The 21986-nt window shown below is 45.2% G+C and overlaps 1 protein-coding gene across 1 annotated transcript; it reads left to right on the top strand.

Annotated features, from left to right (window-relative positions):
• The first annotated feature begins 920 nt into the window (after positions 1-920).
• LOC108681541 lies at positions 921-21407 on the top strand. The gene is made up of 11 exons (XM_018170585.2): positions 921-981; positions 3192-3328; positions 4252-4837; positions 5060-5465; positions 7732-7946; positions 8493-9257; positions 9754-13628; positions 13767-14061; positions 14501-15570; positions 15909-16020; positions 16414-21407. Exons 1-11 carry the CDS (start codon positions 921-923, stop codon positions 19353-19355), a joined length of 10464 nt encoding a protein of 3487 aa, XP_018026074.2. The 3' UTR covers positions 19356-21407.
• Positions 21408-21986: the final 579 nt, after the last annotated feature.

The following is a 21986-nucleotide window of genomic DNA, read 5'->3' as shown; positions in this document are numbered from 1 at the left end:
TTATATATTACTAATATTTTTAAGCTAAGCTTATGTGGTACAAACTTTCTTCCCAGACTGCATAAAATGAACTCATTAATATACACACCAATAGTAAAGGTACTCATAGTCATAGCTTCCTATGCTAAACATGGATAAGCTTGTGCGGACCATCTCGTTCTGCTCCGTTTCATTAAAAACAGAAAGTGCAAATATTGAGAATATGGTCGATAATCATGATTATATGATAAAGTTACATTGAGTAAATCATATCATGAATAAACGCAAGATACGAGCACAAACTTGTTGACAAAACTATTTTCCATTTTCGAACTAAAACGGCTACAGAATTGACAAAAATTAATATGCGAGCGTCAACTGTATTTACACGTTTAAGTTTTACTAGTTGGATGTACACTGTTGTGCTGTGGTCCACCACAACTACTCCTGCCAATAGAAAACTCGAGTATTTTCGATAAGAATTTTGAAAAAACGACATTGAAGCACAAACTTTTGTAAAAATAAAATTTCTGGTTTGAAGGAACCAGCAATCTTGGACCGTGCAACTGAAGCGATCCTTGTATTGCTAGTGTAAACGACGTGCTTGGTTAATAGCTTGCATTACCAAATGGTGTTTTACCACGGCCGTCGTGTGGTCAGCGCAGGTACCACGACCGTCGTGTGCTCAGCGCAGGTACCACGACCGTCGTGTGCTCAGCGCAGGTACCACGACCGTCGTGTGCTCAGCGCGGGGTACCAGTACAGTCCTGAGCAAATAATCGGTGGGTTGATTTAAATGTCTGAGTAAAGTCCCTTCAACCCCCACCCATCTGAGCGGATGCGTCCAGCATTAGGTTCGTAATGCTATTCTTACCGGAATTCTGGACTTAATGACGTAGTAAACGTTTAAATGCGACGGCGACAGAGCGCCACTAGGGACCATGAGTAAAAAAATGGACAAAGAAGGCTGGGAGGGAGAGGAGGGGAAAGATAAAGGGCAGGGTAGGTAAAGGGTGAGATCAGGCAACGGGGAGAAGGGGGAGAAGGAGAGGGAGTGGGAGTGAACGGTGACAGTGAAGTATAGCTAACCCCCCGTCATCCCCTCACCCCCATCTCTTCGTTGAGGGAACGATGGGGGGGGGCCGAGAGGGGGTGAGTGGCCGGAGAGGGGGTGAGGATGATAAATATGAATTGCCGTGATGAAAGGGCCGCGAGGCATGACCGAGGCGTGGAGACAGACGGTGTGAGGCGTGGAGACAGACGGTGTGAGGCGTGGAGACATGCGGTAGGCGGTGTGAGGCGTGGAGACAGGCGGTGTGAGGCGTGGAGACAGGCGGTGTGAGGCGTGGAGATATTCTGTGTGAGGCGTGAAGACAGAATGTGTGAGGCGTGGAGACAGGTGGTGTGAGGCGTAGAGACATGCTGTATGTGGCTTGGGTACAAGTTGTGTGAGGCGTGGAGACACGATGTGAGGCGTGTAGACGCGATGTGAGGAGTGGAGACAGGCGGTGTGAGGCGTGGAGACAGGCGGTGTGAGGCGTGGAGACAGGCGGTGTGAGGCGTGGAGACAGGCGGTATGAGGCATGGAGACAGGCCGTGTGAGGCGTGGAGACAGGCGGTGTGAGGCTTGGGGACTAGTGATGTGAGGCGTGGAGACAGGCTGCCTCCTCAAATTAATCAGGTTCGTGGGACGGAATCGGCTGTCGTATTCAAAGGTCACTTATCTAAGACAAATTACATGTTATTTCTCTAACAAAGCTAGATATTGGGCACCTATCTAGGCTACTTGTCCTTACTCATCAAGCTTACCCTTTACACTCAGTATTATTCATAAGGCATCCTTTATACGCTCAATATTTTAACTTTTACCAGAATATTGCCTAGTAATACTGAGCGCCTAGGCCATAATGCCATAGGGGCAACTATGTCGCGTGATTTCGACGAGACGCGTCAGTCGGGCTCTTTATAGATCAAGAACTAAGGCATACGGCATACCTAAATAATGTTCCCAATATCAATGTTCTCTAGGTACAGTAATAGACATCAGCCATCCTTAATTTATATATTATTGATGATGGGCATGTAACGACATAGGTAGTCAAATTATGCAGTTAGGTGTGATGTAGCACAAGAAAGAGGGGACTTACAATGCTCATGCTAACAAACGTTTAGGCGGCTAAGCGTTTGTCATCTTACTTAGTCAATCAATAGTCATCAGTGTGTCGTTGGCAGTCGATTTGATTGGTGTGCTTGTTGTTAGTGTAACTACGACATTCATGAATGCATCATTTTGTAACTGAAAACGATTAGTTAATTTGAGTGCGAAGGTTCAGGTGAGGTGGATAAATTGTACTTTTTCGTTCCACATGAACTCAAATCCTTATACGTTATTTAGAATGAGGTGGTTTCTTAGTTCTGAAAGCACTAGGCTACCCGTCAACTCGCACAACTGGCGTCAAATCAGATTTTGTATGTTCACCATCTGGGATGTTGCCGCCGATTGAAAATGACGCATTTCGTGAAGAAAATTATTTTGTACAACGAAATTGTTCGATTAAAAGAATTTCTATTAGACAATGGTTTTTCGATGGAGTTTTCCGTAGCTAGCTAATATGATAAAATGGGATGCGAGCGGAAAATACCTAATTTTTAAGGATGGACTTAGCTATGTAGGGATTTTGACTGCATTGCAATAATTATACTCTGTAAACAGTTACTATGTAATATACTCACGAATATTAATTTGTGAGCAGCTTACGGTTTCGCACGATTCACGAATGACGATCACACACGAAGAATAAGATCGCAAACTAGGTAATGCGATCGATACCAACTTTGTTCGGTGTTTGCACATCTGCCTGACGGCCCATCATGAAATATTCTGCCACTAAATTAAGGCTGATAGTAACTTCGATTTTGCGTGAATGAAAAAAAAAAATTAGTCATGAATTCACGATTAATCTGAAGTCATATGCTGGTTATGTTTTGCCCATCGCCCCATCCCATATCCTACACAAGTCCACCCATGTTGTGCATCAATACTCATGTCATTCACTCCCTCGCAATTTCCATCTCGCTACAGTCACTCTCCTTCACTAACTTCACATGCAACCACCCATTCACGTCACAGTCCCTCATTCACCTTCCACTCGGGCCACTCATTCACGATTCACCCCCACTCGGGCCACTCGCTGATGCAGCTCATTTCACAGGAGTGGGTAGCGGTAGCGCAGCAGCAGCGGGCAGCAGTAAACAGCTGTCCCTGTCCCCACATCTGCTGCCTCCTCCCCTGCCTTCTTCCTCAAGCACGTCGTCACTCCCCGGCAATCCCCAGCCGCCCCATTCCAAGGTGAGGAATGCCATGGGAATCTCCTCTGGATTGCAGTGAACGCTATTCCCGATCCTGGAATTAGGCGCGCGGTGTCCTGGAAAGGCGCCACCGTGTTGGTAGAGTGGCGCCGATAAGCCGCCGGTAGCCCATCCAAATCTTGCTCTCCACTTCTTCACAATTCCGGCCAATAAAATTTTGTTTACAGGAATTTGTAAATCCCTTCTCGCTCTGAAGGTTGGATGTTGATGAATGATCCTCGCATGATGAATGATCCTCTCTTGTCCCATTTAAAAGTTACAATTATTAGATAACATATAGACTTTTTGGTCTATCTCACTTGATGAAACCTTGCTAGTTCTAATTTGATGCTTCCATAATTCAGTTACGATGCAAGCCCTGTCCAATATGGATGTATCTTTCATCCTTATTTTAAAAACAAAACGTCCTCCCTCTGACCATGAGCTTAAGGCATATTCTTATTCTAGAGTAATCTTATTTTTGCTTGATTTTTTGACTAGTCTTGTTTAGTGACTCCATTTTTCACAATATCAGCTTGAAATTTGTTCTTTGAAATTTTGTACTCTCTTCTTATCAGTCATTGGTGCAGTAGATGATTGAAATTCTGTACATTTGTTAGCGAGCATTTCTAGCGACTGATGAACTTCAGGCAACGACAAAGAACATTTCACAATAATGCGTGGTTTTTGTAATTATGAAGCTTTGTGATGCCTGAGGTTTTGTTGGTTGCAGGTTACCGGCAATGCAAAGAATTTGTTAGACTCTCCCTCAAGTTCATTTTGGAGTCCTATAAGTAGACCAGTAAAGTATCATGGATACCAGCATTAACATACATAAGATATTGGTTTAAATCTTGAGTAAATAATTAAATTGAAAATGAACTGATTCTAAATAATCTCTGGTTTGCCACTATGGACTTGCAGGTTACCGGCAGCGGTGTGGGGATCATCAGCCCCAGCAACATCCCCAGCAGCCTCTCAGCTGGTCTAACTAGTCACGCTAGCCACCTGGCCAACAGCCACTCTAGCCTGCTAGCCATCAGCCACGCCAGCCATCTCTCGAACAGCCACTCAAGCCACTTGGCAAGCGGTCTCTCCAGCCACTTATCCAGCAGCCATGCAAGCCTCTTATCCAACAGCCACTCGAGCCTCTTATCCAACAGCCCCTCGAGTCTGTTATCCAATAGCCACTACCCCAGCAGCCACCTAGTCAGCCTCTCAGGTCCTCCCCTACACCTTCATCCCCACAGTTCCTCCCCCAATTCCCCCTGCCTCAACTCCTCCTCCACCTTCACCACCAACAGCTCCTCGTATCGCTCCACTGCGCCTCCCCTCTCTCTGGGAACCCCAATCCTCACCACAAGCGTCCCGGGACGCCCGCTGTCACCCGTGGGGAGGGACGCCACGTATCACCACGCCCTGGGGACGACGGGGACGGGCAGTTCATCGTCGGCGTCGTCATTTGCTGCCGCCCTCAGGACCTTAGCCAAGCACGCCACGTCGCCACTCGGTGAGTGGGTGGGAGTGGCACCCCCATTGATCTATATAGGATCTCTCCATGATACTTTATTAATACGAGTCTTATCTCTATAATACTTCAATAATCTATAATAGTTTGTTTACCTTAGCCTTGCAAAATTATTATAATTTGTCTTATCAGAGTTACGACATGGCTTGACATGATTAAAACATGGCTTGACATGATGACTCATGATGTTCTGTTTACATGCAGTGGGCGATAAAGATGGCGGCGGAGGTGGCCGCTCAACTAGCGGGGAAGGCCACTCCTCCACGCAGAGATCTTCCCCTAAACACATCCCCAGCTCGTCCTCCCAGTCCTCTACAGTGAGCATAGCCCCAACACACGCTCTTCCCCTCATCTCAGACCCCCGCAAGAGCCTGGACAGCCTCAGTGGGGAGATGGCTTTGGTGACATCAGAGGCTCTTCGCGCCTCATCGCTTGGGGAAGACCTCTTGGTCCGGGGATTCCAGCCATACAGAGCCCCTGATCTCACTCCCACTTCTGTGGGGGGAGCTCAAGCTTCCCTCAGACCTCCCCTCGCGCTGGACCTGCAGTCGACCTATTCTCCATACCATCCCTCCCTCTACCCCATGTCCCTCTCACATCCGGGATACAGGTTAGTGTTGCCACATATGCCTTCTCTCTTACTTTACTCTCTAACTCTTTCAACTTAACCTCTAAACCTTTTAATAACCCTCTAACTTAATCTCCAACTTTATAAACTTACTCTCTAGGCCTCTCGTGGTATACTTTGCCTGTACTCTTGGTGCTAATGATAGGTGATGTACAGCTTTATATCTACATTTTTTAAAATAATTTATCTTCAAATTTATTTTTGAATTTTGTTTCATTTTTTAGGAGATAAAACCTATAACTCTTGACCTACGCAGACTGCAGTAACAGGCTGTTCTGCAGTGGTAATGTCATGTAATAAGTGTACAAATGTCATGTAATAAGTGTACGAATGTCATGTAATGAGTGTACGAATGTCATGTAATGAGTGTACGAATGTCATGTAATAAGTGTACGAATGTCATGTAATGAGTGTACGAATGTCATACAATAAGTGTACAAATGTCATGTAATAAGTGTACGAATGTCATGTAATGAGTGTACGAATGTCATGTAATGAGTGTACGAATGTCATGTAATAAGTGTACGAATGTCATGTAATGAGTGTACGAATGTCATGTAATGAGTGTACGACATGTAATGAATGTGTAATGTAATTTTCGTGTTGTATCATATTTACGTGTATCATGTTCTTATTTCCGCCAAAATTTCAGTATTCAATGCTTCCTATAACTTGAAAATGAATGATGTCACATTCGAAACGTCGTTAATAAATTAAATTACTTCCTTGAACCTGAATTTTCATCAACCAACGTCCACTGAAGAATATTGTTCGATCCTGAAAATTTCAATCAATGATTTCTCAGGTCATTAACCACTCGTGTTTAAACAAGCTTATTCTGCTATCTTATAGTAATGACATGTAATGAGTGTACGTATGTCATGTAATGAGTGTACGTATGTCATGTAATGAGTGTACGAATGTCATGTAATAAGTGTACGAATGTCATGTAATGAGTGTACGAATGTCATGTAATAAGTGTACGAATGTCATGTAATAAGTGTACGAATGTCATGTAATGAGTGTACGAATGTCATGTAATAAGTGTACAAATGTCATGTAATAAGTGTACGAATGTCATGTAATGAGTGTACGAATGTCATGTAATGAGTGTACGAATGTCATGTAATAAGTGTACGAATGCCATGTAATGAGTGTACGAATGTCATGTAATGAGTGTACGACATGTAATGAATGTGTAATGTAATTTTCGTGTTGTATCATATTTACGTGTATCATGTTCTTATTTCCGCCAAAATTTCAGTATTCAATGCTTCCTATAACTTGAAAATGAATGATGTCACATTCGAAACGTCGTTAATAAATTAAATTACTTCTTAGTTCAGAGATTTAAGAGAAGAGTACAATCAAACATTAAACCTCTAGATTTGCAATCTAAAGGAGATACGAACTGCTATCGTTATTAAGATATGGTTTCCGTTTAATAATATGCTGCGATTCCAAAAACCTAAATTCCGAACCGAGTATCATCGTCTGGGCAGGAATAACATCCTTATATGTGCTGTTCTATGGTTAATGAATACAGTTGTGCGTGGTATGCTACAGTTGTGGCACGTCGCAATGCCGTCACGTAACTCCTACATCTCTGGGCCCATACTTTCAAAAAAAGTTAAGAGATCGTATGTTTATCAGCCAATCATTGAAGGCCTTTCAAGCCAAGTCCATCAATCATGGACAAGAAAATAGAGCATAAGTTTTTACGTTCACTTAGCGAGTTTTGAAAGTATGACCCCTGTTTCCGAACTCCACGGCAGGAGCTTTCGTTCGCATCTGCCACTCTCTAATCCTCCTCACTCTGCTGTGCGCCTTTCTGTAAAACATTCCTACGTCACTGTGTCTGAGAGCCATTTTGGGTATCAAATTTTTTGGAATCGCTGCCTTTTTTAAAGCAGAAATTTAATCTTAGTGGCGCGTTAAAGGCTCTTACAGCGTCAATTTCTAAATCGTTAGACTTTTATGTTCTGTTGTCGTTACTTAGGATTTAATCTCGTTTGTTAATATATGTTTTGATTTTTGCCACTGATTTTGATTCTATTTGGTGGTTTGATAAATTCTTGACCAACTTGTAATTTGAGCAGACTACTGATAGGAGTCCCAAAATTTATACAGTTCGTCATATTTAATTAGGAGAAAAGAGTTATTTTGAAAGAAGTTTCCTTGTTGTAAGGCGTATATATTGTATTAATTCATGGTATTTTGTATTATTTTTATGTTGTTTGGCATGCAGATTAAAGCTGGAGGAGGACATGCGGCAGAGAGAATACGAACTGGAGTTGCGGAGAGAGAGAGAATTGGAGAGAGAACGAGAGAAGGAAAGAGAGAGAGACAAGGAAAGAGAACGAGACCGGGAGAGGAGCAGAGAGCGAGAAGAAAAGAGGGAACGAGGGAGGGAGAGGGAACGAGAAAGAGAGCATGAAAAAGAGAGGCACAAACAACATGAAGGTAAGCCCTTAGATTTGATTTATTTTAAATCAATTCTAGTTATGATTTCATCTCATTTTAGCGTTATCGTAGGAAGTAATGTAATGTGCAGATTGCTCATTGCATTTGACTGATCCATCTTCACCGAGTGATCTGCGAGTTACATTGTTGCATGCGAGTTGACTTCATTGCTTTTAGAATCTCCTAAATGTTCCTCAACACGTCTACAACAAGAGATTATAAGCAAACAAAACGCTAAGTTCACTATAACTTAATTAAACACGCTTCTGAGTCCAGTTCCATCATTAATTCAGATATTTAAGGAAATACAAGTACAATCAAACATGGTGTTCGATCTATGGTGTGCGAACTATGGTGTGCGATCCACTTACCCCGACTCTCCGCCCAAACTAATCTTCCCGTACCTAATCTAACCTGCGGGGTGAGTGAGTTTAACGAGGCTGAAGTATGCGCGTGACGTGCGCCTAGATTTGCACGCGTCCAGTAATATGTTGATCAATGTTCTTTGATTTGCATTTAGTAAATTAAGTCCTTGTATTTTCTCAGATCGGGCAAAGGCTTCAGATCGGCATCTCAGAGATCGCAGCCCCCTTTCCAGCCCCCACACTCAAGCCCACTCGAATAATTCACATTCATCCCACGCCATCCCCTCGAGTGGAGCCCTCACTTCGAATGGCCCTCACCCACTACTGACGACCACCGCCCCATACACCCTCGGGGACCAAGCCCTCCCCGTGTCCGGGGCTAACACCCACGACCTCACGGGAAAATCCGACAGTCTTGTTCAAAACCCCTTGCCTAACAATAGCAATATTAATGGTCCGAGTGCCGTTCCTAACGTGTCTTCTACAAGAGCACTGCCGACCGTGGGAGTAAACACCAATGGCACCTTCCTCCCCAGTACGGACGCCGGGGGAAGGAATTTAGATGCCGTGTCTGTCAGCACGAGAAGTGTAGATGCTGCGTCTCTGGCAACTCGTACTGCAGACTCTAGTGCAATAAAAAGCCGCGCTGCAGACTCTAGCAGTCTTTGTAACAAAACCTTAGATCTCTCTACGACTGGATCCCAAATATTGCCTAGCAGTCGTGTTAGAAGCTCGTCCACACCAACTGTTGTCTCAACCATCGTCGGGGGAAGTTTAGCTCCAGTCTTGAGCAGTTCTCCTAGTCTGTGTGGTTCTTTGGTACCTGGTGTCAATAGTGTAGTCGTTGCAGACCAGCTAAATGGGCCGTCTGGTCTGATGGAGGAGAGGAACGCTCACGTCAGCGTTTCTGAATCTCCGTTGCTGTTGAGCCAGAATTTACCAGAAGGTAAGTTTTTTGTCTTTTTAGCGTCACGCTAGCACTTAGTAGTTTCATGCTGAGTATTGCTAGTTGAAGAGATCGGCTAGGTCTATTGAAAAATTATTGGCTTCATCCAGAATAGTATACAATATATTTAAGTTCGTACAAACGTATATATGTTATAGAGTGATATAGTTTCTATATTTCACTAAATTATTAGTTATTTAACTAAAAATTTAAAAGCAAAGAATAGTCCACAAAAATTCATATCTTTATAGAAAACGTTTCGGAGTCCAGCTCCATCGTCAGTGGAGCTGGAGCTACGAACTGGCGATGGAGCTGGACTCCGAAACGTTTTCTATAAAGATATGAATTTTTGTGGACTATTCTTCGCTTTTAAAATTTTAGTCAACTTGCGATCTAAGCAAATAAGTGACATTAATATTAGTTATTTGTTGTGTGAATTTCATGCAATGCAGTATTAGTGAAACATTTTCTTCAAGACCGACTGGTTTTGTTGAAGGTCCTGCGCAGTCCGTAATGGGTGTGCTGCCTGCACTTGGGGGGGTGAACGGACTGAAGCTCGCCGGGGGCCTCACCCAAGCACCTAACACAGAAGGAAACCACGTCAGCACCAACATATTGCACCAAAAAAAAGTTCCATCAGGCACCACTTCACCGCCTGCCGCGGTTGTATCGAACGCTGCACGGTCTCTCCCCGCAGCTGTTTTCCTCCCAGCTGCTGCGCAATCCATGCCCTACAGTAGCCAGCCTTCTTCTCAACCCCAAACTTGTGCCGACACTGCCGCTTCATTCGACCCTCAGTTACTCCCGACAAGTTCTGTGCCCTTATCTCTCTCTTCACAGCTCGTGGTGGCTCCCCACCAAATCCCTCCGTCAACATCCCCATCTAGACTTGCATCAGGAGCCACAGTCCCTTCGGGTACGAAGCTTCCATACCCTCATTCCCTACCTTCATCGCTAAGTTCTCAGTCTAAGGGATCCGTATTACCACCCACGCCAGCCACAAGCTTATCCCTGGTCCCCTCCACAACCACCCTCGGCGTCCCCTATACCCCGCCTGGGGCCCTTCAACCGCTCCCTCTTTCCACGCCGGACGCAGGGCAGATGAAGACTGAAATTTTGACTGCCACATCGCAATCTTTACTTTACACTGACCACTCCTTGCCACTCACGACTCACTCTTTACCACTGGGGTCTCAGACGCTGTCTCTCACCACTCTCCCATTGTCATTCTCCTCCCAGGCCCTCTCGTACACCACTTCTGCAGTCCCAGCACCTGCGCGAGTAACAGCAAACCCTACGAGTAACAACACGACCATTTCTACTCATGTTATATCTCTACCTTCTCAACCACTCCCATTCGCTACTCAAACCCCACCACTCTCCTCTCAAGCCCTGTCACTCATCTCTCAAGCATTACCTCACACAAATTACGCATTGCCTATCACCACTCAGCCGTTGCCTAACACCACTCAGCCTTTAGCCTTCACCACCTTAGCTCTCTCTTTCACCACTCAATCATTCTCAGCCCAACCGTCGTCTGTTGCTGACCGCGTAGGCATCCCAATTTCTTCGGTCGCCGAGCGGTTGGGCGCATCTGCTCTTCCTGTGGTGACTGCAACGCACAGTGTGTTGGGTTCATCTCGATATTCTCAAGTCGGTGGTACCACATCAACTATACCATTGATACCTACATCACAAGGGCTCACGAGTACAACCAAGTATCCTGTAGCCTCTGGTAGTGCAATTTCACTGCTGTCTAACCCCACAGTGTCAGGGTCTATCGTCGGTAAGTCCACGCCTTTACTCACGTCAGGTCACATGGTTTGTAACACCAGTTCATTTGAGGGTTCGGGCAACTTGTCAGGTATCCCTGCCACGTCAATCATATGCACTAGTTCCATGGGAGGTATTCCTGCTACAAACATCACCTGCGGTTCTTCTGGAATGACGGGGACCTCATTTCCCGGAAAGGCCATCACGCCGGCGAACTGCTCTTCAAATCTCGTGGCCACTTCTGTTAACGTGACCACGCCCAATGCAGGCGTTCCACCTATAGCAGTTTCTTTGCTTACTTCTTCGACCCCAAGTACTTGTATCCCATTGGACCCATCAACTGTGATGTCGCTTGGCGGGCCTGCAGGGCACATCTACGCCAGTGTGAACACCTCCAAAGACAGCAGCGAGCACGCCATCACGGGACGTGAACCGCGTAGCACAATTGGTAACGGGCCCTGTATTAATTCAGCTTCGTCTAGCACTTACCCTTCGGTTTTAGGTGCGATGTACCACACGAATAACCTCCCTTCTGGACAAACCGTTGGTGTGACAACGGCCCCGAAACTGGCCACATCTCTCATAGTCAGGCCGTTTGAAGTGTCACCTCCAGGACGGACTCAAACTTGCCTTCCGACTGCTGTGTCATTGGCTAACTCAATCAATGCCGCACTGAGCACGAGCAACCCAATTATCGGTGGCTTGACCTCTGCTTCTCTACCTTCCTGTACGCCGGACCAAGTTTTCCTTAACAAGAACTCTGTCTCTGTGAAGATTGAACCTGGCGTTGATGAGCACAAGAATGAAGTAGTTTTCAATCATTCAGGAGTAGCGCAATCGCGTGCCTCTATTCCTGTGGAGACAAGCAGGACGTTGTCAGGAAGCGGTAAATCAATCGTTACATCAGTGTGGTCAACCCCCCTGCCCGGTGTTGTGCAGTGCAAGATAGAGCCTATGCAAGTCGACTTCCCAACTCAACACAGTACTTTCTCTTATCCCCCTATGGGGTTGAATTTACAGGGACAATTCTCCGATGTCTCTTCAGCATTAACGGTTTCTTCGGAGCAAAAACTTCTCGTGCCAAAGTCGGAACCCAATTTGTCGTTTTATGTAAGCAACCTTGTTTCATCCGTCGCTTCTTCTCCCGCTGGTTCTGTACATAGTCAGCTAGTGGGCGATAAACCTGTCGATGTTTCAAGCAATGTTCTCATCAAGGCAGGAATGGCCGTGTTGCATCCGGCTAACAAGGACACCAACTTACCTCCATCATCAGCAGTCAACACGATAGGCTTACAGTATCCTCTCATACCCTCCACTGTTGCCAACAATGGCATGATCGTATCTTCAGTAACTGGTATCCCAAATTCAGCAGATTTTCCGAAATCGTCTAGTAAAATCGTCGCGACAAGTTTGCCTGTGACTTTTGCTTCGTGTAGTTCGGCTTCAGTTGACACACCTGACTTTGTGCCTGTGTTCTATCCTCAGTCATACGCCATGGCAGCTTCTATTCCGCCTGCAGTATCGACTGCTTGTGCTGTCACAAACTTCCCTCCAACAACGGGCCCGAGTAACCTGACTGAATTGAATCTAGCTGGCTGTGCTGCCGACAAGCAGAATTTCCTAGCAAACTTTAACTCATCTGCAGCGGTGACTTCTATCGGGGCACTTGGTTTTTCAGGAAGTAATGGAGATGTTCCTTCAAACTCCTTACTGCTTACCGATAGCGGTCTCCTTCCGTCATCTCTGATTGCCGTGTCTTCGGGCATTAGCTCTCAACACAAAATGATTTATTCTGCTCCAATGTTTTCCTCCTTACTTTCTGGTGGCCTCCCGATATCGGTGAACTCGGCTGTTACAAACCAAGCGTTGGTAGTTGAATCGGCCGGTGAGTCAATCGTCCCAAGCTCCTGCCCTCCCTCGGCAGGTATGACTACCGGACAGCGCATACCTTTCGATGCGTCGAACATTTCCAAGTCAGTGATGGCAGTGTCCAATGTAGCAACATCTTTAACGCACAGTGCGGGGGCATCGACAGTATCCTTGAAACTTCCTTTCAACAGCGGAAGCAATTTCTCGCTGCCATCCGTGACCGCAGCGTCCACATACGTGCACATTATTCCTCCACGCGTGGCCACTCCTGAGATGCCTAGGTCCCCCGTCAGTCTTTTGGACCTGCGCGCGAAACAGGAAGCTGATCAGAAGGTGCAGGAGCGTCTGGAGTGTAAGAAGCAGGAGGCGCAGTGCAAGAAGCTGCGTGAGGCGCTCAAGACGTTGGAAGAAGCCCATTTAGAACAGCAGCAGCACGCGCTACAGGAAAGCATCATAAAGGAAGAAGCCAATATCAAGAGGGAAATTAAATCTGAAGTTCCGCGATCTAGAAAAGAAGAAATCAGGATTCGGAAAGAGGAGGAGAAAGCTGCAAGAGAAGAGGCGAGGAATCGCAAAGAAGAAGCCCGGCAGAAAAGAGAAGAGGGAATGAGAGTAATTCGCTCAGAGCTGAAGAGAAAGCTACTGGAGGAGCGGCAAGGCAGCATCACCAAGAAGAGAGTCACTCTCTTGCATAAAGGCCTGCCGGCTCCGCTAGACTTGCCGGAAGAGGTAGGTCCAATTATGAGTAGTATCTGCATTCATCACTCCTGGTGATTTATATATATGCGTTCAATTATACACAACAGAATTCTGTTTCTTCTTATTCTGATGATGATGAACATTTATTTTTTTTTCTTCTAATAACAGAAAATTGCCATCTTCAAATGCGTGGGTTTGGTGACCCACGATGCTGCCGGTGAAGTGCTCTACAGTAACTGCGAACGTCGCGTACGACAACTGCATCCCCTCCTCTCCCCTCCTGCTTGTCCCTCCCCCGCCCTCAAGATCTCAGACTCGGGCGAGCAGCTCGCTCTTGCCATAGCGCCCTCTGCTAGTAAGGGCTTCATCAACCCGAAGTTGCTTGAAACGCAACAAGACCTCAACAAGAACGCCTTCCTCCACGACATCGGGCTCAAGAAGCAACACCCCATCGACGCTCAGAGTGAGTCAATTAATTTTTTGTAAGGCAATAATGCTCTCATAGTCGTTTTCTAAGACTTGCGTTGTGGTCATCATCAAGTCTGAATCGAAGCCATAAGATTTTCTGTCCATGATTTCACAGCATGAGACTCTAAAATCTCGGGGCTGCCTTTTACTTCTCTTGGTTATACCTTGGCTGAATAACTGGTCGTTTCTAGGAGGCAGACGAATAAAAAATTTCTATGGCTGAAGTAAATATGAATGAATTCTGAACAATTATATTGATTTGCCTACATGTTCTAAAAATTCGAATATTTTGCAAAGCGCTAAGTGCGGAGTACATATTTTATCCACGTTTGTGCACAGAACATTATATTTTATCCACGTTTGTGTACAGTACATGATATTTTATCCACGTTTGTGCAGAGTACATAATATTTTATCACCGTTTCCTTCACCAGATCTGGAGTTCCAGTACCAAATGGCCTTAGAGGAGCGATTGCGGCGCTACTCCAACAGTGCGCTGCAGGACAGCATGACGAGTACAGTGTGTGCTGCGTTGCTCGCGCGTCTGCGAGAGCGCGAAACCCAAGTTTCTATCGAAGCTAGTCACATCTTCAGCGTAGCTGAAGCATCAAACTGGCAGCCAGAAAACTTGGGGACTTTGAAAGCAAGCAACTCATCGCGTTGCGCTGCCAACGGCCCCACCCTTCAAGTTCCTGTGTCTGGAAATTTGGTCGTCGCCAATTCTGAAAAGATATCTGAGCGACAATTGTTGTTTGGCACGGTACATGGTCGTGCGCCATTGCAGCCAATCCTTCAGTCTAATAATCTCGCTAATAACTCCAAGCACGGCTCCTTGTTAGACTCTAAAAACTCAGGAGTCCTCTTTCAAAATTCTGAAATCCTCTTGTCAAAAATAGCACTGATGCCACCTCAGCAACAACTGCAAGTTCAAATGCAGCTGCTCAGTCAACAACAACATTTGACTGGAGCCGCTCGCGAGCTACTCATGGCTCAGCTGTCCTCCATTGCTACTTCTGTTTCGGACTCTGTTTCAATTCAGCACATTGCAAATATACCGGCAAAGAACACTTTACCACTGCCAATCTTACACACGCCATCCTCGTTCGCGGAAATTTCCCGCGTAGACGGCAGACCGATTCAATTGAATGTTGAACAAGGCTTCGCGTCAGGTCAAACTTCAGAGAACGGCTCCGGCCCAGGCTCGTTCCCTGCCTCCCCAGGCAAATCTACCACGACCAGCGCGTCAACTTTGGTAATTCCTCAGCCCCTTCCTCCCGCGGGGACCGCTTTGCCTGGTAACTTCCCTGGCCACGCTGAGACGGTCAAAGTTGAAGTGCCCTGCAGCTTCTTGAACGGTCAACTCCCAACTGCTGGCGTGAGCGTCAGTCTCTCGTCTCCCGGTAATATTGCCGGCACAAATAACATGGGCAGCGTTGAAGTGGTCGGTATCAACGGTACCGTGCTGCCGCATGGCTTGGTTGCTCCCCAACCAGCTGTACACCATGTGAGTAATGGGAAAATGCTTTCTGAATGAATTCAGTTATTTACATTTGTTGAGATTTTTAACATACATCCCGTGTGTTGATTTAAATGTGTTGTTATATTCTAAAATGATATTGATAAGCTAACATGATTTCAATTTGCGATTTTTTGGGTTATATTCATTTTCATACATGCTCATGGAAACTCGTTTGTTGGATAGAAATATAACGATTTATTACTGCTGTATTAATAAATCGTCATTCATCTTGAGATCAAGGAACACGATTTAAATTCTCTTTATATGAATTCGATTAACTTTTGAAACCATTGCTGATTGACTGACGAGGGTAATATCCTCAGGCTGGTCAGGAGGACGTGTTGCTGCTGCCGCCCCCCGAAGCTGACGCGTCTCTGGCTGGCCTGCACGGTCTCGACAAGGTCATCGAGCAGTTCTTGGCTGCCGCTGCTCTTGGTGGGTGCCCACCCCACATCCCCGCATTGTAAAATTTAATTTCGTTTTATAAATATTTGCCCGGCATTGTACTATGACGCGCATAAATAAATTTCTTGAAGAAATTTTGCTATAAGCTTCTCTTACTATGTTAGCTATTGGTTTCAACTTTGAATATCCATGTTTCCAGCCCCAATTAAATTTATTTGTTCGATTCATTGTTCATTATTTACAGATACGGCATCGCCAGAGAAATTTGGTATTTTAAATAACGTTTAAAACTTGATGAGTACGCTATTCGTAATGCATTCGTTTATTTCATATCAATGAACAGTCTAATATGATGAAATTGGTGCACGATGCTTCGAACTGGCCATGTTGGTTTGATTTGTTGATTGTATGTCTGAATGACAGGAGCGGCGAGCAATGCTGTACTGGCAAGCCACGTCGCCGGTGTACGAAGATGCCAAGCCGCGGTCATCAGCACAGCTCAGCTGGTGCAGGAGCAGGTACAACAGCTTGTGCAGACACGTCAACAGTTGGACGCTCATCGTCTCACTCTGCACCAACATCTGCAGGCAATCACCGCCCTTTTTTCCACTGAAGCTAACAAGTCTAACGACGGTGCTGGCTTAGAGGTACTGCCGAGTCGTGACGATAAGCCTCAACGAGCTGTTGTAAACTTCGCGGCTTCTAATCCATGCCCACCTGTGTCGAGTGGGCAGCAGGAAAGTGTACCTAATGTGAGCATGGCCCTCGCAAGTGAGGTCTGTCAGGATGGGCTGAGCAATGCCGAGCAAGTGGCTCGTGTCGGCAATGGAGTGCAGAGTAACGGTGTAGGAACGAAGCTCTGCAGTGCAGGTCGACAATCCCATGCTATACCATCATTCTACGACAACGGTTCCCCCATCCGGCCTGGGGCTCTATGCAGCAACATTTCTGTGTCGGTTGCGGTGACTAGTGCAGCAGGGAAAGCTATTAACGACGTCGGGAGGAATTTGATGGTTGTGAGCAAGCCCGTGACCAGCTTACCTACTTCGTCATCCACATTCGCACTGTCTCAAATTCCGACGGTTCCTGGGATCCCATGTACCGTAGTCGATGGTTTCAGCTTCAAGACTGGCAAAGACTCAGAAATTTTAACAGATTTTGTGACGGGCCCAAACGAGAATGTTTCATATATTGACGCAAATGGAAAACTGGTGCTTAACAGGTTGAATAATGTCCATGTTCAGTCTGCTGTTAACTCTCCTGTTAACCTCGATAAAACTATGTTTGCGATTTCTCGTCCTGTTAGTCCCTCCCCCGTTATCGGTGGTTCTCTGTACCCACATGCGCTCAATCTTACTCACAATTCAATACCTTCAACGTCCCATGCTGCGAATGCAACACATGGAGACAAACTTACGGACTTTTCCAAGCAAGGTATCAACTCGTCTGCGTATTCGTTGCAATGCAAAGACGTCCCACAGACGACAGTTATTTGTAGGGGAAAACAAATGATCATCGGAAACGGTTTGACTCCATCTTCGACAACCATTGAGGAATCCAAAGGTCTTGGCAATATTTTAACGCCTGCGAATGCCGCGAACACCACATTGACCGTACCAATAAATTCACAAGGAAGTAACGCTAGATCTGCTGAAATTGCCAATCTCGATTTGAGTTCACCTGCCAAGCGTCCCTGCCTGAGTTTCGATGCTGTGAACTTGATCAACGGGGCCAAGACTGGCGATCAACTGCGGCCTGTAGTCACGGCCTATCCCGGAGCTCTCAATAACACAGGCCTTAAATTAAACTCTTCCATGGTTACCGTGACTCTGCCCGCATCCGTCACCGAGGGTTCGGTTGCGAGTCCAGTGCCTTACCAGCCTCAGCCGCCGTCACTCCCTGGCAGCGCAGTGTTGCCTCTGAATATCGACCTCACATCACCGGTGCCTGCTCGCTCTTCGCCAGTCAACCCTCCTCTTTCGATGTCATCGCAGTCTTCTCGGTCAACTACTGCTTCTGGAACACCTCCATTTATTTCCACTACGCCTACGTCAGTAAACTCAATCACTATGCAGACCACTCTCTACAATTCTACTTTAACTAAAAATAACTTCAGCCAATCATCTTCAACGACTCCCCGAAAGAATTATACCTCTAACCAAATGACCCACAATTCGAATGTTCATTTGAATCACACTGCTACTGCACATCCGCAAAGCTTGTCCGTTGAAGCATCCGCAAAAATCATTGCAAATTCCAATTCAGGATTGCCCAGTCCATTCGCCATCGATCAAGTAATGCGAAGTTCCCCCAAACCATCGACCAATGCTCCGACCGCACTGAGTGCGAGTAGTAAGAATCAGTTTACTGGAAACTCGAGTGTCATTGTCAGTGTAAATACCACAGTGTTTGGTTCAACGTTAAATTTATCATCGAACTCTCCAACTTTACGGTCCGAAATCCAAGCTGAGTCAAATGAACCCATTTCTTCCAGTGGCTCTTGGTCCAAGAATCAGTTCGTCATCACGACGCCTGCAGATTTACCTAAACCTTATTTCGCTCCTCACCAAATCGTGTCGGGTGCCAAGGACCTATCGTCCCATAAGCCTGAAAATCTTGCTCAGAAGGGCGTATCAGGCCGTGCTGTTCATGGCATATCCTCGGCTAAGCCTACCAATTCGAAAGATAGCTACAACACGTTGCATGGGAAACGCTCATCTAATTCTGCAACGTCTGCTTCTGTACAAGCTAGATCCATACAAGCGGGAAATGCAGCGTCAACTGCAGCAACTCCTCTGCCCACATCCACCGCATCTGTTATATTGCAGCCTTCATCGTCTACGGTGTATGGCAAAAAAATGTATCAATCACCTCATAAAATGAATGGCATGGGAGGAGTGAGCACTTCCGGGTCCAAGCACATGGGGGGAGGTGGCATCAGCTCCCAGGGTTATAAAGCGAACGCTAAAGGCGTCCTCGGCCCTGGTCAAACTCAAGTCCGAGCAGCAAACCACGTTAGTCAATCCAAGCATCACAAGCGTCCTGATCAGAGAAGTCCTGCAAGCTTGAGCTCTGTATCTATTGGGCCTCACATACCGAGCTCTGTACCTGCTGGATCTCACATGACAACCTCCGTACCTACTGGTCCTCACATACCGAGCTCAGTACCTGCTGGATCTCACATGCCGAGCTCAGCTCAGAAACACGGCCAGTACAGGAGCGTTCAGCACAACAGTAAAGCTGATCACGGGTCCCTTGTTAAGTCTAATAAAGCAAACCATAACAAAAGTGGCGTCGCCTTCACTCCGTACACTTCGAGCAAGTCTCCGGCGTCGAAGGTTCAGCCCTGGTTACCTCACACTTAAAATGCACACGAATAGTTTTATTTTTGAGGCGTTTCCTGGGAGCTTCTCTCAATTGATGAAGTTTATTTGTTTTGTTTTTTTTTTCGGCTGCAGTAAATTCATGCAGGAAAATGTAGTAATTATAACAAAAATTATGTACCCCTTCATGGCAAGTGTTTGGTTCCACAACACTCCTGAAGAGTAAACTCTAGTCTCTTACAAATAACAATTCACAATCCATTCTCAGACGAACTTGACAGTAGTGCATTATGCAGACTCAAATTTGAGGACTTAACCGTAAGATGAATGCCATGACTTCGATTTTTCTAGCCTTTGTTGATGTTAAAGACAAGAACCACGTGATGGCCCCTTTGTACATATGCTCCCCTGAAGTATACCTGTACTCGACATTCACGAAGTCTATCAGTAAAAAGACATGCAAAAATGGCTTCTCGTGAATACTTGTGTGATATTTAGACCTTAGGAACATGAGTACGATGAGCTTGTGTTGCAAATACAATATCTGATGCGCAGATTATAGTGAAAGTTTCGATATCGTGAAATAGGGTAAGGAAGACATGTTACCTTCATGTAACTGCCTCTGGCTCATGAACGTCGATGACATGATCCCTCTTAGATACGAGATGTACATGTGTTATTAGCTGTCTTTGGGTAAACATGACGGCGTGATCATAGCGTGCTTTAGAGTGAAGCAGCCTTCATGCTGATGCGTGAGTAGCGTCTGCGAAATGATACCTAAAATTACCGTCAATATTAGACTCCAGTTTCTGTGTTGCTACAATTTTCTGCGGTAAATGTATCATTAAGCCATGCAGGCTCCACGCACTGAACTTCAGTCAACCACATTGACATTATGCGTAGTGTTTTAATAACAGAAATTAACGATGTAGACGTTTTGCCGTATAATTATTACCTACGTGTAGATTGAACATATTTATACGTTAGACGTCGTGTCTATTGAGAGCTTTATTACTATTGAGTTAGCGTTCGATGGAAGTGAGTGTTGCTGGCCATCTTGAGCTTGCGTCGTACATTCATTGTGGTGTAATATTTTATTCTAAGAAAACATTTCGCATTCTGTAGAAGAAACCTCCTTTTATGCAGTGATGATCTCCCTAACACATGATTACGTCGACTAGAAGATAGTAGGTGAAGAGTGATTAGAAAGCCCGTGCAACTATAATAGTACGGCTCCAACATTTCCCTCGTAGGACCTATAGACCAATCGTGGATTTTATCATTTTCGTCTACTATGTATTTGCGTACATTCTCCAAATTGTGATAGGAACCTTCATAATTCTGAAACCTCAAAAAGCACGTTGTTTGTACCTCAGTACGGCTGCCGGCATCACGTACGAAAAAGCTTAATTGGATTTTCCTGAGAAATTATACCTTCCGATTGAAATTTTAACGTAGCTCTAATGGATCTTAGTAACAACAAATTCAGTGTCTGATAGTTTTAACGCTAAATTTTAATAAATAACCTGAAAAGACTGTCGTTATTTTGGTATGCCACTCAGCCGAACAGGCACATAGACGTGTGTGGGCGTTAGGCCGAGTGGAAGCTTGGCCGTGTGGGCGTTAGGCCGAGTGGAAGCTTGCTTCTGCAGGTGCCTGGCCGTGTTTGCAAGACGAGGTCGGATGTGCAATTTGTTTTACCGACCGCTTTTTCTGAGCTGATGCTGATAAGAGTTGCGTTTCCCTATTACTGACTTGAACTTCATCTGTTATGTTCCGATATGTTATGGTATGTTCCGAATGAAGTCACGATCTCATTAGACTTTAGCTAACACATTCGCCAGAATTTCTGTCAATTGATGCGATTTCATTTACACATGGATCCCAAGGGCTCTTGTTGAATTTATTATTTGTATTTTCCAAATATAGTCCGGTATTTACGTGTGCATATTTATTTATTATTTTCTTATTTATTTATTAAATTTTAGGTAATTATATCCCCGGCATATTCTGTTAATAGGTGAAAAGTATATCTGTACATAAAATTGAGTAAATCTCCCTTCAATAGAACACCAAATATACCGCCTGAACCATTGTCCTTTCTAATTTATCCTGCTGATATTTCCTATTATTCGAGACTTGTTTCCCTATCTAAAAATGCTGCAAGATGATTTGTGTCCGTTTCATATTTGCGTAGCACGCTAAACGCAATATTTTATCAACCTTTGCTCGCATACCGAACTTAGCGCTTTGCGGGCTGCGAAAGACCTTAGCGGGCAAATAAGTTCTCGCACGCTCGCTGTAGCGTATTGACATTGTGTTCTTCTTAATTAATCTTTGTTCTTAATTAATTTAGTCATGACTGGTTTAGATTTGACAAAGGTATGCTTGGAACCGGAGCATTAGTATTGCGTTCCGATAATTCATCCCAAAAGTGTGGAAGCGGCGGTATATAAGCTATTTAATTGAGTTCACCTGCGGGTACGCATGAAAGTTCTATGGAAGTGTGGCATGCGCTGAGGACCTGTCAGGAGCTCAAGACGAAAAACCGCGGAAAAATACTGTACTCGTATCCATAAACTTTTAGTGCTTTGATTTTTAATTTATTCCAATGCATCAAAAAAGATTTTGTATTATATGATGACTGTAAACAAAAATGGGATAAGGCTCGGG

This window comes from Hyalella azteca, unplaced genomic scaffold (assembly GCF_000764305.2).
Source record: "Hyalella azteca isolate HAZT.00-mixed unplaced genomic scaffold, Hazt_2.0.2 contig4677, whole genome shotgun sequence".
NCBI lineage: Eukaryota > Metazoa > Arthropoda > Malacostraca > Amphipoda > Hyalellidae > Hyalella > Hyalella azteca.
This window is presented reverse-complemented; position numbering and strand designations above follow the sequence as displayed.

Excerpts from the sequence above, each read along its gene's own strand:
- LOC108681541 (XM_018170585.2), top strand. The coding sequence starts at position 921 with ATGAGTAAAAAAATGGACAAAGAAGGCTGGGAGGGAGAGGAGGGGAAA. Across the intron at positions 7,947-8,492 it reads GAGGCACAAACAACATGAAG|ATCGGGCAAAGGCTTCAGAT; the intron begins GTAAGCCCTTAG and ends GTATTTTCTCAG. Across the intron at positions 15,571-15,908 it reads CCCAACCAGCTGTACACCAT|GCTGGTCAGGAGGACGTGTT; the intron begins GTGAGTAATGGG and ends TAATATCCTCAG.